Source organism: Eptatretus burgeri, chromosome 9 (genome assembly GCF_056783735.1).
Source record: "Eptatretus burgeri isolate ZD-2024b chromosome 9, Ebu_testis_v1, whole genome shotgun sequence".
In the NCBI taxonomy this organism is placed as follows: Eukaryota; Metazoa; Chordata; class Myxini; order Myxiniformes; family Myxinidae; genus Eptatretus; species Eptatretus burgeri.
The window spans coordinates 74,407,825-74,428,589 of NC_140969.1; the positions used below are offsets into that span (position 1 = coordinate 74,407,825).

Here is a 20,765-nt window from a genome sequence, read left to right on the forward strand (position 1 = left end):
GTCTCCAACCATTTCTTGAACATGCATGGTCCGATTTTGTTCTAACTTGGCAAATGTCATAAATGTTCTTCCATGTCACGTGACCACTCAAGTCAGCTGCGCATACACTTAAATCTTGTAAATGTAGGTGAGCCCTTTGATTCCGTACAGTAAATTTCTAAAACCATGGGGGCTGTGACATTTTTATGTCTTTTTCTCCTTGTTCTCCTTGTTTATTTTTGGATTCCAATGGCATGCCCGTGTGCAAGAATCTTAGCATATGAAGGAGCAAGGATGCTTCCCAAATTAAGAATGAGAGTAGTACAGGGATTATGAAGCTGGAGCAATGGACAAAATTTTACTTGGAAGGCAAATTAATACAAGACTTAGGAATTGGACGTTTCTCTCACCTTTGCAACATTCTCAGTGAGCATTGTATTGTCGTACCTTGCTCAAGGTCAGTGTTTGAGGTTTGTGAACACATCCATCTTCACACCACCACCATGTGACTGCAACATAAACTGCACCATCTTCTTGATTTGTGAACAATTAGCTGCGGCATGAACCAATCTTACAAAGTTCAGGGATTACATGAACAGCAGACATTTACGGCGAATTCAGGGAAATGCAGACGTCCAAACTTGTGAATAAGTGAAATGTTGTGCAAATGTCTCCAAGTGTAACCTTGCACCAACCTTCATGCAATTACCACCACCCCTCTTCATTCTGCTCGCCTAACTTGCTATCCTCGGCACAAGTTTAAGGATTAAGGAAAAACAGCCAGAAAGAGCAAGCTGGCTTTGCTAGTTAATCGCTTTTTCCTAATTAAAAATGTTTCGGTTTATTTTCAGCAAGCCCCTAATCTGGAGGTGCGGGAGGGTAGGGGAAGCTAATTGCCCGAACTTGAGCTGGCAAGCGTAGTTAGGCTGTGTGTGATTGAAGTTAGCTTTGCTCCCTGTGGGGAGGGCTGGGCCGAGGCACACGCCCAGCCATCTGCTGTGGCCCAGCACCAGGCCACTGACCTACAGCATGCCAAGCCACTGGGTTGCTGCCCTTGCCGATAATTAAACAAATGACTTTGATGTTCATCCGCCTTGAAGGTACCGACTGGTGTGCAGTGCAATCCATAATGCAAATTTCCTGCAATTTAATCCCTCATTCTTTGCCTTCGCTCATAAAGGTCCAAACCAATTGCAATGAACTTTGCTCTCATATCATGTTAACTTTGCCGAACATTTCGTAAACTCGAAGAAAGAGTATGTGAAATACATACGATAACAATTTGAACTTTCCCTCTTCTGCTTCCTCTTTAACTGACACAATTACTCCGATGTTCTGGTGGGGTTGGCCGGGTTAAGCATACCCCAAGTCTTTCACAAACTGGCTGGCCAGGTCTGATGTTCGACAAAGGTTATGGCAGGAATTTGGAATTTGTTCATGGTGCCGGTGATAGCTTGCTTTCTCTTTGCGAAGGACACCATGGGATCTTTAATGTCCACCAACTAATTTTGGCAGACAGAATGCCTTGTTTAACATCTATCTGGGGGACAGCACACACATTGATGATCACCCTGCCTATGAAACACCAGGATGACAGTATTTAGTTGGGCCAAGATTCAAACCCATGCAAGACACTTAGAGGTGAGTGCATTCCTCATGGCCATCCTGCCAACCCCAATTTGAATCTTCTCTGATGACAATTATTGCTATTTTAGTAATTTTCTCCTGATAATTTTTCTTTTCTTCTTCTTGATGGTGATGAAGACAATTTACAGGGATCATCGCTTATACATTTGTGCAACTCTTGCATGGCGGTTCATTTAGAATTGTAATGATGTAAAAAATTTCTTTTTTCTACAAAATTGAGGCTCATGGAAGAGCGAGGTGACAGGTGAAAAAGGCAATGACTTGCCAGTTGGGAAACGATAAGGGGAATTAACGAACAAGAGAAGAGGAAGGGGAAGAAAGGCAGAAGCAGATATGAATGATTGAGGCCTACAAGAACATGCTGCTGGAGAACGACACAATAAATGAACTGGTACAACAGTATATGTGAAGGTACTCGATGATATGTGTAAATACATTCCATTAACATTATTGCCAATTTATAAAAACTGTAAAGGAGAAAATTTTACGAAAAGTATCTTCAGATTTTGACGGTTTCTCAGAACACAGAAGATCTGGTCTGGTCGTCTGGTCGTGGAGGAACAGTCTGATTGTGAAGGAACCGGGACCAATTTGAGCCAAACTTGCATTGTACCAAATATAATGTTTCATCCAAATCTGGTTTAGTCTGCTACAATTGCACTATTGGCTCTCCTGTGTTGCATGTCAAAGTCCTCACAGGGGTAATGGATGTTTTCCAGGTTATTCAGTCAATCGAAGAGGGATACCGGTTGCCAGCTCCTATAGACTGCCCTTTAGCTCTCCACCAGCTGATGCTCGATTGCTGGCAGAAGGAGCGCTCAGATCGGCCAACCTTTGCTCAGCTCTTGGCCTACCTGGACAAACTGCTGCAGACTCCCGCAGCTCTCAAAGTGACGAGCAGCACAAATGCCAGGTAACTCGACGGCATAAAATATTCCACGTCTGCTAATGCAAGCTATGAATTTGTGAGCAACCCAACCTTTACATGATGCTCAAACTATCAACCCATGAAGCATGTTTCTAACTGCCTTTCTGTGGTCTTTGCACTTCTGTTAGCCTGTCTAATGCGGTACTGTCACCGCAAATGCCCCCCAATGAAACTCACTGGTGCATCGCTGATTGTAATTTGCTATTTATTTATCCATTTTCTGTACAAGAGTGACTTACCTGTCAGTATAAATCAGCCTCAGGCTTTTCCTCATGATACCAAGCCGCGTCAGAGTTGGAAGTTTTTTTTACCCGCTGATTACTGTGCTAGGAAAACTCATCTTAAGCTGCCTAGCAGTTTGAGCCGAGCTTGATTGTCAAAATGAAAGTTGCATTTGAATCGTTCATGCAGTCTTTACTTTTGGTTTAAAAAAAAGTAATCCATTTGTGGATGTTACCTTGGACAGCGAGTCTGCATTTCATTACTTTTGACAATTGTGTGCTCGAGCCCTGTATTGACTGTGATTATTACTGAGTGATGCCTCTCACTGGTTTTCCCATTTGGTGTTCGGTCAAGTCTCGAACACGGCAGGTCCTGCACAATATGCTCATTCTGTTGGACATCTGGACCCGATAAGCCTATTTCACGCCTTTAGCTGGGATCTTGCCCAGGACATCAGGAATGTAATTAGCAAACACACCACTGGGGCTTCATTGAAATAAAAAATCTGCCTGGCCTTTGCTCATGATTATCCCTGCAGGTTTTCTTATTGCCCACTAAGCCCTGTCTCCTGTGGGAAAACAAACAAAGACATTATGCAGAGGCTGGCTGGCTTAACAGTCAAGGGGAAAGTGCAATGCACCAGTGGTCAAAGGCTTGGCGGTACGGCAATGTTTGGGCCGAGAAAATCCCACCCTGAAATGAAGGAAGCTGAGAAAAGTCCATGATTAAAAGTACGCAATTGGGCATTAAAGATAATTACATTAGAGGAATTCTGCAAAAGGACTTTTCGGGAACATTTTCCTTTAACTAATCGTTCTAGTTGTGACAAACCTTTTTTTCATTCTTTTCATCCTTCGCAAAGAGAAATTGTGTCATTCTGTCAGTGCAAAGGGATCATTTTTTTTTTCTTTGTACATCAAAGCCATCATTACCCTCACCAGAGGTTGCATTTGGGTCCACTTATTACTTGTGAAAGTGAAGGTTTACAAATGCTGTACTGTAAATTGGTTCGTCTGGTCTGTTATTAGTCCCATAGCGGTTTCAATGGATGGGACTACAGGTGTGCTCTCCATCTATCCGTCTGTCTGTGTGTCTGTCTGTCTGTCTGTCCGTTTGTCCACCCCACCTGTGGTTTTTCAGACATTTTTTTTTCCATACCCTTCAACATATTCAACTGAAACTTAGTACATGGCTTTATTATGATACGTTATTGAATAAATTCGATTTTCAGGGTGTTTCGTCAATCTTTCACAGAGTTATGCCCTTTTTAGACTTGTATCACATCAGTTGGGGACATGCATTGTAAAGCAATTCCTGCTCTTGTTCTGTCTGTCTGTCTGTCTGTCTGTCTGTCTGTCTGTCTGCCTGTAGGTCAATGGCCTACATGTTGTAATATTACTCTGACGTTCACAAAACTTAACCACCTGGCAGAAGTAGGCACAAGCTAGAAGGGGTTGTTTTTTTTTTAGGTCAAACTTGAAAGTCACAAATCATATCTTTTCATCGATTGACTTAATATGTATATCTTTTCTTAATATAATGGAGCTAATCTGGATATGGCTACACAGCGATGATTGTGTGTGTGTGTGTGTGTGTGTGTGTGTGTGTGTGTGTGTGTGTGTGTGTGTGTGTGTGTGTGTGTGTGTGTGTGTGTGTGTGTGTGCGTGCGTGCGTGCTTTCCATAACTCCAAAACTATGAAACCTCACAGCCCGAAACTTTGCATGCATAATAAGAAACCTCCAAGAGAGTGAAAGAATAAAAAACAGAGTATTTGGGTAAATTTAAACACCTCTTTTGAAGATAATTAACAGGGTGCTCATCATTAAAACCTAAACACAAGCTTACCCTTGGACAGCCCGCGTTCGCCTCGCAGGTGTCTTAAGCTGCCATTTTGTTTCAGCCTGCTCAAAAATGCCTTACCTTGGAACCACGATATACTCTCATGGAATAGTTAAAAGTATATAATCGACGTCTGTCTTTGGATTTGTTGATCGGATTTCCGTGTGGACTAATTAAGCGTCAAAATCTGAAGTGAAATTTGGGAATTTAAAGAAATCAACGATTCTTATAACGAAGCATATTTATGTCTTTACTTGAAGCAAGCAAAGCTGTGATCCCTCCTTCTCAATATTTAAACAAGAAAAATTGTGAAATTGCCTAAAGCATTAAATTTAACGTTTTCTACAGTTCTGACAATTATATTGAGTGAAGAAAAGGTTACGGAATGTCCTGTAAGTGTAAATTCATTGAGTGCAACAAAAATAATTCACCAGCGGGATTGCAGCGAAGGCTTCCATGGCCGCGGCTGGGTTCTCTGTGAGGAAATCTCCGGACTTAAGAAGGCAAAATAAATTAAATTAAATATCAAATTAAAAGAACGACTAATATAGTGAGAGGATTAGAATGAGTAAAGCAACAGGACAAGTGAAGTACAAGGTCAAATGAAGTGAAGTGAAGCAATGGGTGTTTTGGTCTCATCAGTGAAGCAATGGGTGTTTTTGGAGTTTTGGAGGACACACACACACACACACACACACACACACACACACACACACACACACACACACACACACACACACACACACTGACATACACTGACACACACTGACATTTATTATTATAGATTGTAATAATATTTTAATTCATTTACACTTTGAAAATTTTCCACTCAACTTTTTTGTTTCTGTCAGGAATGCATTTCCTCTTTAAAGCTGAAAAGCAACATGAAGCTGAAAAGTCACATTGCACTTAAAAAATAGCCTTGTGGGGGACTGACGGTTATTTCCCCAACAGGAGGGGTGAAAATGAGGGATAAGTGGGAAGGGCCATGGTCCCCCTTCCCGAAGTGGTACAGTCATGGGGAGGACAACTTAAGTTAACCGCATGGCCATTATGTTTCTTGAAGAGTTTTCTCTGCAACTGGCCATTGGTTCCTGGGAAGATTTAAAAAATGAATTACCTGAATTTGAGGGAAATCCTCCTTTTCAGCCTCTTATAGGGGGTGGACCCAGTTGGGGAGCACAACCCCATGAAACCTTACTGTTCTGATGCATTATACCAGATTTTCTCCATATCAGTCATGTAGTTTGTGAGGAAAATATGTTTCAGTGAATATGAGAGAATAGGGGATGGAGGCCAAGGTCCCCTTTCCAGGGGAGATATGGCCATGGGGGGCACAACTTAAGGTTAGTGCATGATCACGATGTTGCATGGCCAGTTTGGGTGAGAATCTGGTTGTTGGTTTCTGAGAAGAAAAATTTTCAATGAAATACCAATATTTGGGGCAAAACCCTCCTTTTACCCCCCTTTAAATGGGTGGATCCAGATGGTGATCACAACTTCATGAGACCTTACTGTCCTGATGCATTGTACCAAATTTGGTCATTATTGGTCAGGAAGTTGTGGAGATGTTTTCGTGAAAATGAGGGATTCGGGGAGGTGGTCCCCTTTCCGGGGGAGATACAGCCATGAGGAGCACAACTTATGGTTAGGGCATGGTCACGGTGCCTCGCTCATGGCGAGTTTGGTGTAGATCTGTCTGTCGGTTTCTGAGAAGATTATTTTCGAATAAAATACCAATATTTTGGGGAACCCCCACCCCCGCCCCCTTTTCCTCCTTTATAGGGGTGCATCCGGATAGGGAGCACAACCCCATGAGAACTTTCTGTCCTGATGCATTGCACTAAATTTGGCCCATATCTGTCAGGTATTTTGTGAAGAGAAGACGTTTTAGTCAAATGTTAACAGACGTACGCACATTCCACATATTGCTGGACACCAGGACCCACTCAACGAATTTATTTTGGAGAAATAACATAAATATATAATTAATACATTTCTCACACTGACAAAAAAGTAATAAAAAATAAGCTTAAAAAAATAATAACTATTTAAGTTCTACAAGTACAGATTCAACACTTATTACCACTTAAATACAAGTTTAACATGAAACGGATATATATTTTTTAATGTCGGATCGAAATACAACAACGTAATTGATGATGACGTCTTGTATTTTCATTGGTCAATTTGCTGTGCTTCGTCACGTGCAGTTTGTGACATAATAATGGATAAGTGGAATCCCACCCGATCCACTTTATACACCCAAACAGTATGATCTGGGTCCAGTGAAACAAAACACCATTACATTGTTGTTGCTTTTTTTAATCGTGCTTACCACGATGTCCTACTGATCTTATACTTGTTTGTGTGGTTCGAACGAACCTTTAAAAATCAGTTCATCCTCGAAGAGGAGGTAAAACTTCACTAATTCAATCACCATTAATACAAAATCTTTTGATGGAGGTGATAAATCCACACTCACCCGCCAACCCCCCCTCTCCCCACAGGAAGGGCAATTTCAATTGTAGTACCAGGGATAAATAAATAATTAAAAACCCTGGGCGCTCACCTGGTAGAATAATGAGACTGAGGAGGAAGTCAACATGGGACGGAATCAGTAAATACCTATCTTGGAGAGCAACTTCCCCCACCCCCGTAAACCCCATTAGTCCCCAATTATTTTTTTAAAAAATAGCGTGAACAAACTTTTGTACATCAGGGGTGATGAAGGTTGCGGTCAAGTTTCATAAAAATCATGTGTGTAGTTTCTGCAAATGCCTATTTTCGTGGGCAAACCCCCCACCTCCCACTCCCCAGAGACCACCTTCATCCTGATTTATTTTTAACTTTTTTAATGACATGAGCAAACTTTGGTACATCACAGGTGATGAAGGTTGTGGGCAAGTTTCATGAAAATTATGTGTGTAGTTTCGTTGAAGAAAGCAAATACCTATTTTGGGAGGCACACCCCCAACCCCCGTAGATCGCCTGAGGGCCTGATATATATATATATATATATATATATATATATATATATATATATATATATATATATATATATATATATATATATATATATATATATATATATATATATATATTTTATGCTGTAAACAAACTTTGGTACATCATGGGTGATGAAGGTTGTGGTTAAGTTTCACCGGAATTGTGCGTATGGTTTTGGAGAAGAAAGCAAATATATATTTAGGGGAAAACTCCTCCATAGACCCCTTACACCCCATGTTTTTTAAATGTCATGAACAAACTTTATTCTTTCACGGGCGATGAAGGATGTGCTCAAGTTTCATCAAAATTGTGTATGTAGTTTCGGAGAAAAAAGCAAATATGTATTTTGGGGAGCAACCTCCCCCCCCCCGTAGACCCCCACTAGAACCAGATTTCTTTTAATGTAATGAACAAACTTTAGTACATCACAGGGAAGGTTTCTGTCTTGTACCAACTCCTCTCCAGCCTTGCCCCCCTGCTCTCTCTGCGATTTGTCCCCACCATATTTCCACAGGGCGCTCAAGGTCCGCCAACAACCCCCTTCTGGTAAAACTACCAAAATCACGAATCGCTGCTCATCTTCACTCTTTCATTCCTCTTTTTTCCCACCTTTGGAATAAACTTCCTCACTCTATTCTTTCCCATTCTTCCCTCCAGGCTTTCAAAACAGCTGTTCACCACCACCTCTTATCTCCCCCCATCCAAATCCTCGATCTTTTCTACCCCCGATAATCCACCCAAGCCCACTTCCTTCATTTCTCCTGCTTTCCTTCCTGAAAGTCCCCGAAATGTCCATCTTCTCTTTGCCATGTTCCCCGTCCCATCCCCATCCCTCTCCCTTCCACAGTTCACCTAATGTGTCTGTTCCCCACTGTTTTGTCCCTTCCACTCCCGCCCCTCTTGTCTCATGCCTCCTTGCTGTGAGTTGTGTGTTAGCTCTCATACGAGCCTCGACCAAGGTATACAAAAAAAAAAAAAAAAAAGTATCATCGGAATTGTGAGTGTAGTTTCTGAGAAGAATGCAAATACCTATCTTTGGGAGCAATTCCCCCCCCCCCCAGAGAGCCCCTTAGACCCTGATTTTTTTTTCATGGTGTGAACAAACTTTGGTACATTACAGGTGTTGAAGGTTGTGGTCAAGCTTCATCGGATTTGTGTGTGTAGTTTCTGACAAGAAAGGAAATACCTCTTTTGGGTGGGGGGGGTTGCAATCCCCCCCCCCGTAAACACCCTCTGTCGACCTCCTCAGACTGCGTTTTTTTTAATGCCGTGAACTAACTTTCGTGCAACATGAGTTTTGAAGCTTGTGGTCAAGTTTCCTCAGAATTCTATGTGCCATTCTGATAAGAAAGTAAATACCTATTTTGGGGAGCCCCCATAAATCCCCTTAAGGCCAGGTTGTTTTGTTTGTTTTTAATGCTGTGAACAAACATTTGTACATACCTGGTGATGAAGGTCGTGGTCAAGTTTCATCAAAATCTGGTGTGTAGTTTCAGAGAAAAAGTTGCAAGTGTTTGTGGACGGACGGAAGGACGGACTGACATGACATCCCATAAGTTCCCTGGAACTAAGTTCCGTGTGAGCTATAAAAAACAGAGCCAAGAAAATCCTACCCCTTCCCCCTCCCCCCCCAACTCCGTTAAATCACACCCTGATACAATGGAATGAAGAGAAGAGTTTTGGTTGGTCTTTTGATGGCTGAGGAGTTCAGCGTGAACATTGGTTTGATGCATGGAAGTGCTCTCAACCCACTCATGTTTATCATGACGATGGAGCTGGTAAGTAGGAAGATGAGCTTGAGCGGCAGTATGGGGAGGATATTGTATGCGGACGACCTGGCTGTTGTGGTGGAGAGTGGACGGGCGATGCAGGGATACTGGGGGAGTGGAAAGAGGCATTTGGAAAGTATGGGCTGAAGATGAATATGGAGAAGACTCAGGTGATGTGGGTTGGGAAGCAGAGAAAATAAATGAATATCAGGTTAGATGGGTAGGCGATCAGGCGGGGAAATAGGTTTGAGTATCTGGGAGGAACAGTCACTGGGATTGGTAAGTCTGAGACAGAGGTGTGGAGGATTCAGGTGGGTCTGAAAGCATGGATGAGGGTGGAGGGAGTCATGGCAGACAGAAAGATATTGTTGCGGGCCGGGGATCGTTGGCGAGAATGGCCACCAGGTGGGGGAAATTACGTCGCCTCCCACTGGACTCCCAGAATTGTAGGCCATCGCTCCGGATAACTCCGTGAGGCGGCGGGTCGCAGAACCGACCGTGGCCGCCAATATCTCAACCGCATAGCGTAGGGTCTCTTTGTCAAGAACCAATTTACCTAATTAACTACGCGATTTCGACTACCGGGGAACCACGCCCTCGGCACACCTTGCTCGAACCGGCTCATGCTATCGGCTGCGGTAGAGTTACAACTACCGACTACCAACTCCGGTTCGGGTGCAGTCGAGCGGAAAATGCCAAAGCCGTGCCGGCAAGGATGAACGGATTATCGGGTATAAAAACCCGGCTAAAACTCAGATCTGAACCATGCTGAACCAATGAAGGAAAAGATGGAAACGAACTGGGAACATTTCAACAATCATTTATTTACAAATAATTTACAAGAGAAAAAGCCACAGGGCAGACTTATGCGGGAATACAATGCAAGCGAGATTTACAATGATGGAAAACACTTAAACAATTCTACTTAATGGACTGGCGCCACACACACAGACACGCACACAAACAAAAATAAAACCCAGGTGTTTTGTTAGACCCTCGCAGCCAGGGAGAGAGACGAGCTGGGGGGGTCGCAGTTCACTTGGGTACCTGCACGTTGGAGGGAGGGGGTGCTCTGCGGTGCGGCACCTGCCAATGGTCGTGCAGCTCGGCCCACGGTCACACGCGTGGGGTTCGTGCCCGCGGAGGAATTCGAGTCGAGTAGTCGGAGTCCCAGGGCGGGAATCAGGGTCACGGACAAGACCCAGCAAAACTCCAACGAACGCACCACACAGAGCTGCAACGAATCCTCCAACGAATGCTCCAAGTAATTCCAGAGCTGACTTTCCCCACACAGAACTCTCTTCTGAGGACGGCGTCGCAATTTATTGACCGATCTCTGTGGGGAGGAGCCTTGGTGAAGCCGACATCACCGTCCGCTCTGATTGGACAGGACCTTCGTGGGGTCCACCCTTTCTGGGCGGGATTTCTGCCAGGCCGGGAAAGCCCGCCCACACCACGCGTGTTTGAAGAAGGTGGATGGTGGTGCAGCCAGGATCAATTACTGCAAGATGATTTTGCCCCAGCCAGCAGGCCTTCGGATAAAGCAGATGGACAGTGGATCGTGATGGGGGATGGGATAGTTGTTGGATGTAAATATTTAATAACCTACCTTAAAAAACATCACAGCGTACACCTTTGATTCTCCCACTTCACCAAAGGAAGGGACCTGACTTCATATGTATTTAACGGAATAACTGACTTTTGGGACATCTGTATGTTTGAATGCATATGGTTTCCAGATCCATAACAATATCAAGGAAATTGAAAGGGAAGGTTCTGATGTGTCGAGTGTAACGCCGGCTTGACTTTACGATCCAGTGATGGTGGCACTGACAGAGAGACAAAAACAGAGGCTGTAGGGTTGTGAGAATAACTGGGTCAGGAGGATTTGCAGGAGTGAAGAGGGTAGCTATGAGGAGGATGGATGAACTGAGGGAGGAGATTGGTGTGCAGATGAGTTTGATGGGGATATTGGTGAAATGCCGGCTGAGATGGGCTGGACACTTTAATCAGATGGGGGAAGAGGGAATGGTAAAGAAAGCGGATAGATTGAGGGAGCAAGGTAGAAGGAAAAGCAGTCGACCGTGGTTGATATGGGAGGATTGTGTGAAGAGGGATATTCTTATGGTATGGGTGGTTAAAGAGTGGAGATTGTTGGTTAAGGATAGATGGAGGTGGAGGATTATTGTGGTCAAGGCAGGGCAGAAGCTTGGTGCAATCAGACCTCACTCCTTATAAAGGGAAGAGGAGAAAAAGATCAAGACCCTTTAGACCCCTTTATACCCTAACTACTATTGGAACATTCCCTTAGACCTTTAAGCCCTATCGACCTTTTAGCCCCTTAGACCCATTACACCACATAGACTATTTAGATATTCAGACCCTTTAGATCCCTATGGACCCCTGAGACCCTCCAGTAATTTTGACCCTCGAGACCCATTCTTCTAATTTAGATTCACAACACACCAACTTCGATGGAGTCTTTTTGCAATATACAGACTATACTTTTTCAGCAAATAATGCGCAAACATCACCCAAACAGAGGGTGGGTACTCTGCTGGTTTGAACATAATTTACGTATTGGGTCACTGAATTGGTTCACCAATGAAAACATCAAAGCATATCATTTGTGAGGTCAAAAAAGGTCAATGTTCGGGTCACATAAATCATCAACTTCCATCCGATTGACTTGAAATGAGAAAAGAGTTTGCATATTGGATCACTGAAGTCTATTGTTTTTTAGAAGTCTATTGTTTTTTAGATCAAACGTCAATGTCACATAAAATCATCAATTTTCATCCTATTGATTTTAAATTTGAACAGAATTTGCATATTGATTTTGAATTGGTTCACTAAAAATCAAAATGATCAATTTAGCCATTTTGACGTGTCAACGATTTCCATGATCACATTTTCACCCCATTATCACCAAATGGGACTTTTTCTGAATAATATTACCATACCTCCATAATTTTTCAACATGTCAAATTGAAACTTATGCAGCTCATTTATACGCATGTGTAGTAATGTATTTGTGAGCAAAATCTGATCAAAATTAGTCAAAGGTCAAAGTCAAGCCCATCTGAAATATGTAAAACACCGATTAGGCCGCAGTTATAAAATGTATCAACCAGATTTGTTTTACATAACAATCAATCTTGTAAAACACTTGATAGGTCAAATTTCTGAAATGACAAATTGCTGTTTCCATGGCAACTATTGTTTATTTGGATTTTGCAAATGTATGACATCTTTCTTCTTTGTTTGTTTTTTTGTCTCTCTCTGCACATATAATGTGCTAACATCAACCACAAATGCCACCTCGTGGTAGCCAGTATAAGACGTTATCTTTTTTTTCTACCGAGTACCTCTAAAGTATGGTCAATTTGAATGCTAGTACATCTATAAAGGATGTACTATTAACAATGTGACTGTTTATAAATGGATGTGCTATTAGAATGTGTTTACGTCTCCAGAGTACGTACGATTGAACTTGAATCTACACAAATAAACTGAAAAGGTCTGTTTGTTCGCCGTACGAACATAAACCTACATCGTCAATGCATCGTCTCCACATCACACAAACACACCAGCACACAAACATCACACAAAATACACCACGCGAAACATGTACTGGCGAGGGTCTGCAATTTCTGATCGCTCTTCCTAGTTGCTAATTGTTTTTGATTAGCAATTTTATAATGTGCACTTTATACTATTTATTTGGTCCACTAATTTTTTGTCGTCCTTTTATCGCGCATTTCTAAACGGCAGCACAAAGATTGCAAAATGCCGTTGTGCAGTTTCGTAAGTAACTGAATTCTGTAGCTATTAAACAAACATGAACAACATTGAAACTTGTCGGAATGCCTCAAACATAGTTGCAGACTTTTGTGAAATGGACATCGTGAAATATTAAGATGAAATTGAGATCAAAAAATGTAAGTGCATTAAACCGCTCTTCGTTTTTGTCATTTCCTTCTGTTGGAACTTGTGGATTACAGTAATCAGGTACAAGTGATTTCACAGATAAGCATAAGGCTGAGAGAACTTGCACATTTTAGTTAAATATATCCTTGTGGGCAACAAGTAATAAGAATACAGCAAGGCCAGCTTAGCTAAAGTCGATGTACCGGTTACTACATGTACATCTCTTTGTTGGGGGTTTTGATTTTTTAAACCAAATTTCATGTGACTTGCATTTGAATTCAGGCATAGGCAGCATCCATTAATATAAAACAGGAACCTTGGGAAATTTGTGAGTATCCTGCTTCTGCCAAGTTGAGAATACCCTCTCTATGTACAGTGCCTATAGAAAGTGGACACCCCCTTTCAAAATTTTCACCTTTTGTTGCCTTATAGCCTGGAATTAAATTGCATTAAATCAGACTTTTTATCCCCCGCCGCGTGGCAGAAGGGGGATATTGTTGTCACCCAGGTCGTCCGGCTGACGTCCGTCCATCCGGGCGTCAACATTTATAGCTGTGAGTGCGATAACTCATAAACTGTTCGCCATATCGATTTGAAATTTGGGTCACACATGACCTGAAAAGGAAGAACCCTATTGATTTTGGGCGAGGCCGGATCCAAGATGGCCGACTGGGGCGGCCATCTTCAAAAAAATCTTTTTTTGCCATATCGATTTGAAATTTGAGTCACACATGTACCACCTGAAAAGGAAGAACCCTATTGATTTTGGGCGTGTCAGGATCCGAGATGGCCGACTGGGGCGGCCATCTTGAAAAAAATGTTTTTTGTAATAAATGAAAAACCGCTTATCTGATTTCAATTATTTTTGGTTACTACGTTCCTCACCCCTGGGGAACTTTTTGAAGATGATGACCAAAAGGTGTCTTGTTTCCAATTCACCTCCCTCATTATCTGGAATATGGATGACCTTTTTCATTCAATGGCGGGGGATTCCCCATCTCTGATGGTATATTTCACTTTTATTTTTACATCATAACCCACAACTTCCAAGTGAGAAACAAATTCCACAAATTTCAGAAAATTAACTTAAATTACAAAACAAGAATATCTTGCTTGGATAAATATAATTAATTTTAAATACAAAACTAGAATATCTTGGTTGGATAAATATCCACCCCCAGAGTTAATACATGGTGGAAGCACCTTTGACAGCAATTACAGCTGTAAGTCTGTTGGGATAGGTCTCCACCAACTTTCCACGCCATGATTGGGCAATATTTGCCCATTCTTCTGTCCAAAACTGTTCAAGCTCAGTCAAGTTCCATGGGGAGCATTGATGGACAGCAATCTTCAAGTCATGCCACAGATTTTTTATTGGATTTAGGTTAGGACTCTGACTGGGACACTCAAGGACATTTTTTTTGTTCCTTAGCTACTCCAGTGTGGCTTTGGCTGTGTGCACCGGGTCATTGTCATGCTGAAAGGTGAACTTCTGTCCCAATTTAAGCTTACTTGCAGAGGTGCAGCAGGTTTTCTTTTAGGATTTTTATATATTTTGCTCCATCCATTACCCCTTCTATCCTGGAAAGTCCCCACTGATGAGAAACATCCCCATATCATGATGCTGCCACCACCATGCTTCACAGTTGGGATGGTGTTCTTTGGTGATGTGCTGTGTTGGGTTTGCACGCAAATATAATGGTTTGCACCTCCACCAAAAAGTTCAATCTAGGTTTCATCTGACCACAAAACTTTTTGCCACTTGGTTTCAGAATCTCCGGAGTGGTTTTTGCATACCTCAAAGAGGACTCAAGGTGGGCTTTTTTAAGTAATGGCTTCCGTCTTGCCACCCTACCATACTGGCCAGACCTGTGGAGTGCTTGGGATATTGGTGTGACATGCACAAAGCGACCAATCTTTGTCATAAAGGCCTGTAGCTCTTTCCAAGTTGCTATTGGCCTCTTGGTGGCCTCTCTGATCAGTCTCCTCTTTGCTTGGTTTTATTTTATTTCAAATCCCCGCAGCAATGTTCCAATATCTAGTGGAAAGCCTTCCCAGAAGAGTCGAGGCCATTATTGCAGCAAAGGGGAACCAACTCCATATTAATGCCCATGGTTTTGGAATGAGATGTTGGATGAGCAGGTGTCCACATAGTTTTGGCCATGTGGTGTTGCACATGAGCAAGGATGAGGGCAAAGGGGTGGACTGAGGAGGCAAAAAATAGATAATTTGTCACAGATTGAGAGACCACAGTGCGATCATTTTGTACAGTTGTGGCCAAAAATATTGGCACCCTTGCATTTTTTTCAAATAACTTGCAATTTTCTTGAAAAATAAGTTGAAATTGATGAAAGTATTTTGTCTCCACAATTTGTTATTTCACTCTTAATATTACAGAACCTTTGTTTTTGATTCAGATATTAATATCTCCTTTTAAATCAGAAAATAAAAAGAAATGGCATTGACAAAATTATTGAGACCCTCAACTTAATATTTGGTAGCACAGCCTTTGGACAAAATAACTGTAGTCAAGTGCTTCCTTCAGCCATGAATGAGCTTCCTACACCTCTCTACAGGCAGTTTGGCCCAATCTTCTTGTGTAAACTGCTCCAGTTCTCCCAGATTTGAAGTGTCTTCTCCCAACTGCTGTTTTCAGATCTCCCCACAGGTGTTCAATGGGATTTAGATCTGGGCTCATTGCTGGCCACTTCAGAACAGTCCATCGTTTTGGCTTTTTGAAGTGTGATTGGGGTCATTGTCCTGCTGCAAGACCTACGACCTTCGACGGAGACCCAGCTTTCTGACACCGGGTTGAACATTGTGCTCCAAAATGTCTTGTTAATCTCCTGATTTCATGATGCCATGCACACATTCAAGGCACCCAGTACCAGAAGCAGCACAGCAACTCCAAAACATCACTGAACCTCCTCCATGTTTGACTGTGGGGAAGGTGTTCTTTTCTTTGAAGGGTTCATTTTGTTTTCTGTAAACATAGAGATGATGTGCTCACCCAAAAAACTCTAGTTTGGACTCAACTGTCCACATGACATTTTCCAGAAGGATTTTTGCTTGTTTGGGTGTGTTTTTTGCAAACTCCATTCGGGCTTTCTTATCTCTCTCTCTATCTCTCTATCTCTATCTCTATCTCTATCTCTATCTCTATCTCTATCTCTCTCTGCAGTGGGGTCCTCCTGGGTCTCCTAACATAGAGCCCCCTTTCATCAAGTTGGTGATGAATGGTGTGAGTTGAAACTGTCGTACCTTGTATCTGAAGGTCAGCTTGAATCTGTTTGGCAGTTGATCGAGGTGCTTTCTCCACCATTCGAACAATCCTTCGCTGCAATCTTCGATCAAATTTTCGCTTGGGGCCACGTCCATGGAGGGTGGCTACAGTGCCAAGGGCTTTAAACTTCCTGATAACATTGTGTAAGGTGGACAAAGGAACATCAAGGTCTCTGGAGATGGACTTATAGCCTTGAGATTGTCCATGCTTGGCTACAATCTTGTGTCTGACGAACTCAGATAATCCCCTGGTTTTCTTTCTTTTAAACATGCTCATTGCGGTACACAGTGACACAAAACAGCAAAATGACTCCTTTTCTCTTTTCAAACTGGGTGAGTGAGTGATTTTTATATTGCAGGCACCTGCAACTCACCACAGGTGAGTTTAATTCCAAAGTAAAGGAGAATCACCTGCTTTAAATCTTCTGGTCGTTATCTGTCCGGACTCCGATCGTTATCTGTCCCATTTTAAAATTTTTACCTATTTTTAACGTTTTAACTTACCCACCTTACCCAACACGTGGAACATGTCTTTCAATCCGGGCAAATCTCACACTCTCACTATGTCTCCCTGAAAGGACCGTTTAGAACCGCCCCCCCCCATCCACCTTCTCAACAGTCCTCTGGAAGAAGTCCTTTCTTTCAAGCTTCTGGGTCTCACTATCTGCCATGACCTTTCCTGGGAAAGCGACATTTCAAACCTCGCCTCCAAAGCCAGTCGCCGACTGGGAATCCTCCGTCGTGCAAAGTCATTCCTTGGCCCACCGGAGCTCCTGACCACTTACAAAGCTTTTGTCTGCAGCCTGATGGAGTACTGCTCTCCCCTCTGGGCTGGTGCTCCTGCCTCTCACCTTTCTCGGTTTCACGCTGTGGAAACCAAGGCATTTCGGATCATTGGCATCTCCCGCAATGAGGCTGAGTCTTTGGGCCTCTCACTCTCTCACCGCAGGCTGGTTGGTGGTCTTTCTGTCTTCTACCATCTCCTCTCCAGCCTCGCCCTCCCTGCTCTGTCTGCGATTTGTCCCCACCACATTTCTGCAGGGCGCTCAAGGTCCGCCAACAACCCCTTGTGGTAAAGCTACCAAAATCATGAATGACTGCTCACCTTCACTCTTTCATTCCTCTTTTTTCCCACCTTTGGAATAAACTCCCTCACTCTATTCATTCCTATTCTTCCCTCCAGGCCTTCAAAACAGCTGTTCACCATCACCTCTTATCATCCCTCATCCAAATCCTCGATCTTTTCTTCCCCCGATAATCCACCCAAGCCCACCTCCTTCAAATTCCCTGCTTTCTTTCCTGAAAGTCCCTGTAATGTCCATCTTGTATTCCCCATGTTTCCCACCCCATCCCTCTCCCTTCCACAGATCTCCTAATGTCGCTGTTCCCCACTGTTTTGTCCTTCCCACTCCCGCCCCTTTTGTTTCATGCCTCCCCCCCCCCTTGCAGTGCGTTGTGCGTTAGCTCTCACTCGAGCCTCGACAAGGTATACAAAAATAACATCTGATGATTTCTACCAACTTCTAAAAGGTGCCAATAATATTGTCCTGGCCATTTTAGGATCTCTGTGTGGAATAAGCTAAGATTTAGTAATGATCTCAGCTTCTTTTGTTTTGTTCCACTGCAAACCAACGAAATTCATGTGTGGATACCAAAATATATTTTTAATTTCAACAATTTTCTGGAAGAAATGGTGCATCATTTGAAATAAGTGCAAGGGTGTGAATACTCTTGGCCACGACTGCAAACACAATTAATGACTTCTGCTTTTCCCTATACTATTCCTCACTCTCTCTGTTCAACCACCTTGGTCTTTTCCTGTTTATAACTTTGCACCTGACTGGAATATATATATATATTTTCTTAGACTCTCTGCCCATTTGTTTCTTCCTAATTCCACCTTATATCATCATGTGTTCCCTTACAAGGCACTTTGATGCAGGGGGGAGACCATTAGGCCAATCAAAGCTTGTGCTATGGTTGCTTCTTCTGAGCTATATCCTTTTTAAATGCTGAGTGCCAACTCTTGGAGTCGAGTTACCCTTCTCATCATATTTGGGTTATTACCTTCAGAGGTTGCCTACTGCCCTCCTTCTCATCGGATTATGTATATACAAAATGACTTCAATAGCAATACTGGACTAAATTTTAAAATTCCTCCTCAATCCTGCCTTTCCCCTGAACTTTAAGCTCATATTCGCACCCATATCGCTGGTGGATGAAATTCCCTCAAAACCATTACTCTTACCTTTCATCATGCATTTATCATTTATTATTGGAGCGTCCTATCCTGCTTTTCCCTCAGAACTTAAGCAATATAACTGCATCCAGAAAGTATGCTATGATCTTTACTGACCCTTAACTTTCTGTAAACAGAATCCATCACCTCAATTCCCTGTCTAATGTCATCCAGTTCATCGATTAGATACTCTTTTCTTTATTCACCTGGATTACTGCACTTCCTCCAATTTCTCTTTCCTCCCTCAACTATACTGTACATCTTGGAGCTTCCTAATCCTGTCTTCCAAACTTTAAAATACCGAAAAAGAATAAATATGTACACTTTGTATTCCTCATGCTCATGCAAGCCCCGGCCAGCCGCTGCAAAACAGTTAATTTCAACACTTCACAATCCTCTCCTTCCACAAAAAATGAGGCACTTCTCTAGATGTCGATTATGTAAGTCAATGACTCCAGCCAGATGGAGCGGGTATTGACTCCTTGTTTCCGTTCTCCGAGGGAACGTGTTACTATTACTTAAAGGAGATGCATACGCCATCCATAACGCGAAGCAGAAGTGGGACCACGAGCCTTAATGAAGCAGTTCCTGCTGTTGGAAAGCTAACAATCGATTCCCTTGTTTGGAAAGTTTGAAATCGAATGACTTGGAACAAAATTTTGTGGCCGTTTCATCACAAGCTAGAAAAGCATGACTTTCACAAGCTAGAAAAGCATGAAAAGCCAGCTTACTGGAAACAGGGGACACTGCATCAGCGGCACAGCTGTGCCCCCATGAAATGATGCAACCAGCAGCCACAGGCTGTGCATGATAGTGATCTATGACAGCAGGAACCCTTTCGAAGGACATGAAAGGAGCACAGAAAATCATGTACAGTATTATGTGGGGGTGGCATCATGTAGTCTTTGGAAATTTACCAAGTCGGCCATTTTGACACTTAAATCACGTGACTGGAACGAGCTTTGTAATCCCCGTTACCAGTCAGGAGCAGACCGTTGCTGCCAAATTTCACTCAGATCGGCCCAGCGATTTGGCCTGAGAAGTCTAAATAGGAGACAGGCAGACAGACGGATGGACAGATGATGCGCGGTGACAATACCTTGTCTGGAATTGAAATTCCAGAAATCACTTGACTATAGGTGATGCTCTACCCCCTTCACAGATTCCTCGCACATTGGCCTCCTTGTCACACTCAGCACATGTACAGTTTTATGCCTTAACTATCTGAACAGCTCACCTCTGCCATTAAGCCTGGCCCTGTGACTGGTCAATGGTATCCAGTGTCCCTTGAGAGAAAAAATTCTTCTTCGCCCTCTGGTAAGTTCCAAGACATCCACCGGCAACATCAAGGATGGTGGGCTTGAAGGCACTGCACAACTCTTCAGGATTCACCAAAGCACTCGGAACCCTGAAATTCCCACTCAGCCTCTTTGCAAACTCCTCAGCTTCCATCTCATCCTTGAGCTTGCCAACATCCAGCCTCGGCTGGGATGGTACCTTTCTCCCGAATGGAAGCTGCAACTTCAGAGTTGCCACCACAAGCTTGTGGGCGGTATTGAGGAACTGAGCACTCTGGTAGACCAGATCATTCTGGATCAAAGGAACTGAGCACTCTGGTAGACCCTGCATTCTGGATCATCCTCCAGTGACCATCACTGAACACGTGGTCAATCTTCTTTGCAACACCACCAGCGTTGGACGACTGAGTCCAGCGATGAGCCTGTGAGCGCTGAAACCACGAACCAGCCACCCTAAGTCCATGACTTCTTGCAAATTCAAGGAACTTATTGGTATTCTGGTTCACAGTTCCAGACCCATGGGGACCAACGCATGTCTCATAAGCATCCCTATCAGTTCCAGTCTAGGCATAGAAATCCCCCAAGACGAGAACAGTATCTCGCCTGGGGCACTGATCAACCA

At 43.0% G+C, this 20,765-nt stretch overlaps 1 protein-coding gene across 5 annotated transcripts in view; it reads left to right on the plus strand.

The window, feature by feature from the left end:
• The window catches only part of LOC147020366 (ephrin type-A receptor 5-like), a 285,255-nt gene that overhangs the window by 242,311 nt on the left and 22,179 nt on the right, over positions 1-20,765 (plus strand). For all 5 annotated transcript variants that reach the window (XM_085895675.1, XM_085895672.1, XM_085895673.1 and 2 more), the window contains one exon: positions 2,346-2,539. In XM_085895675.1, coding sequence (XP_085751801.1) covers positions 2,346-2,539 — 194 coding nt within the window. The remainder of the gene's footprint in view (positions 1-2,345; positions 2,540-20,765) is intronic.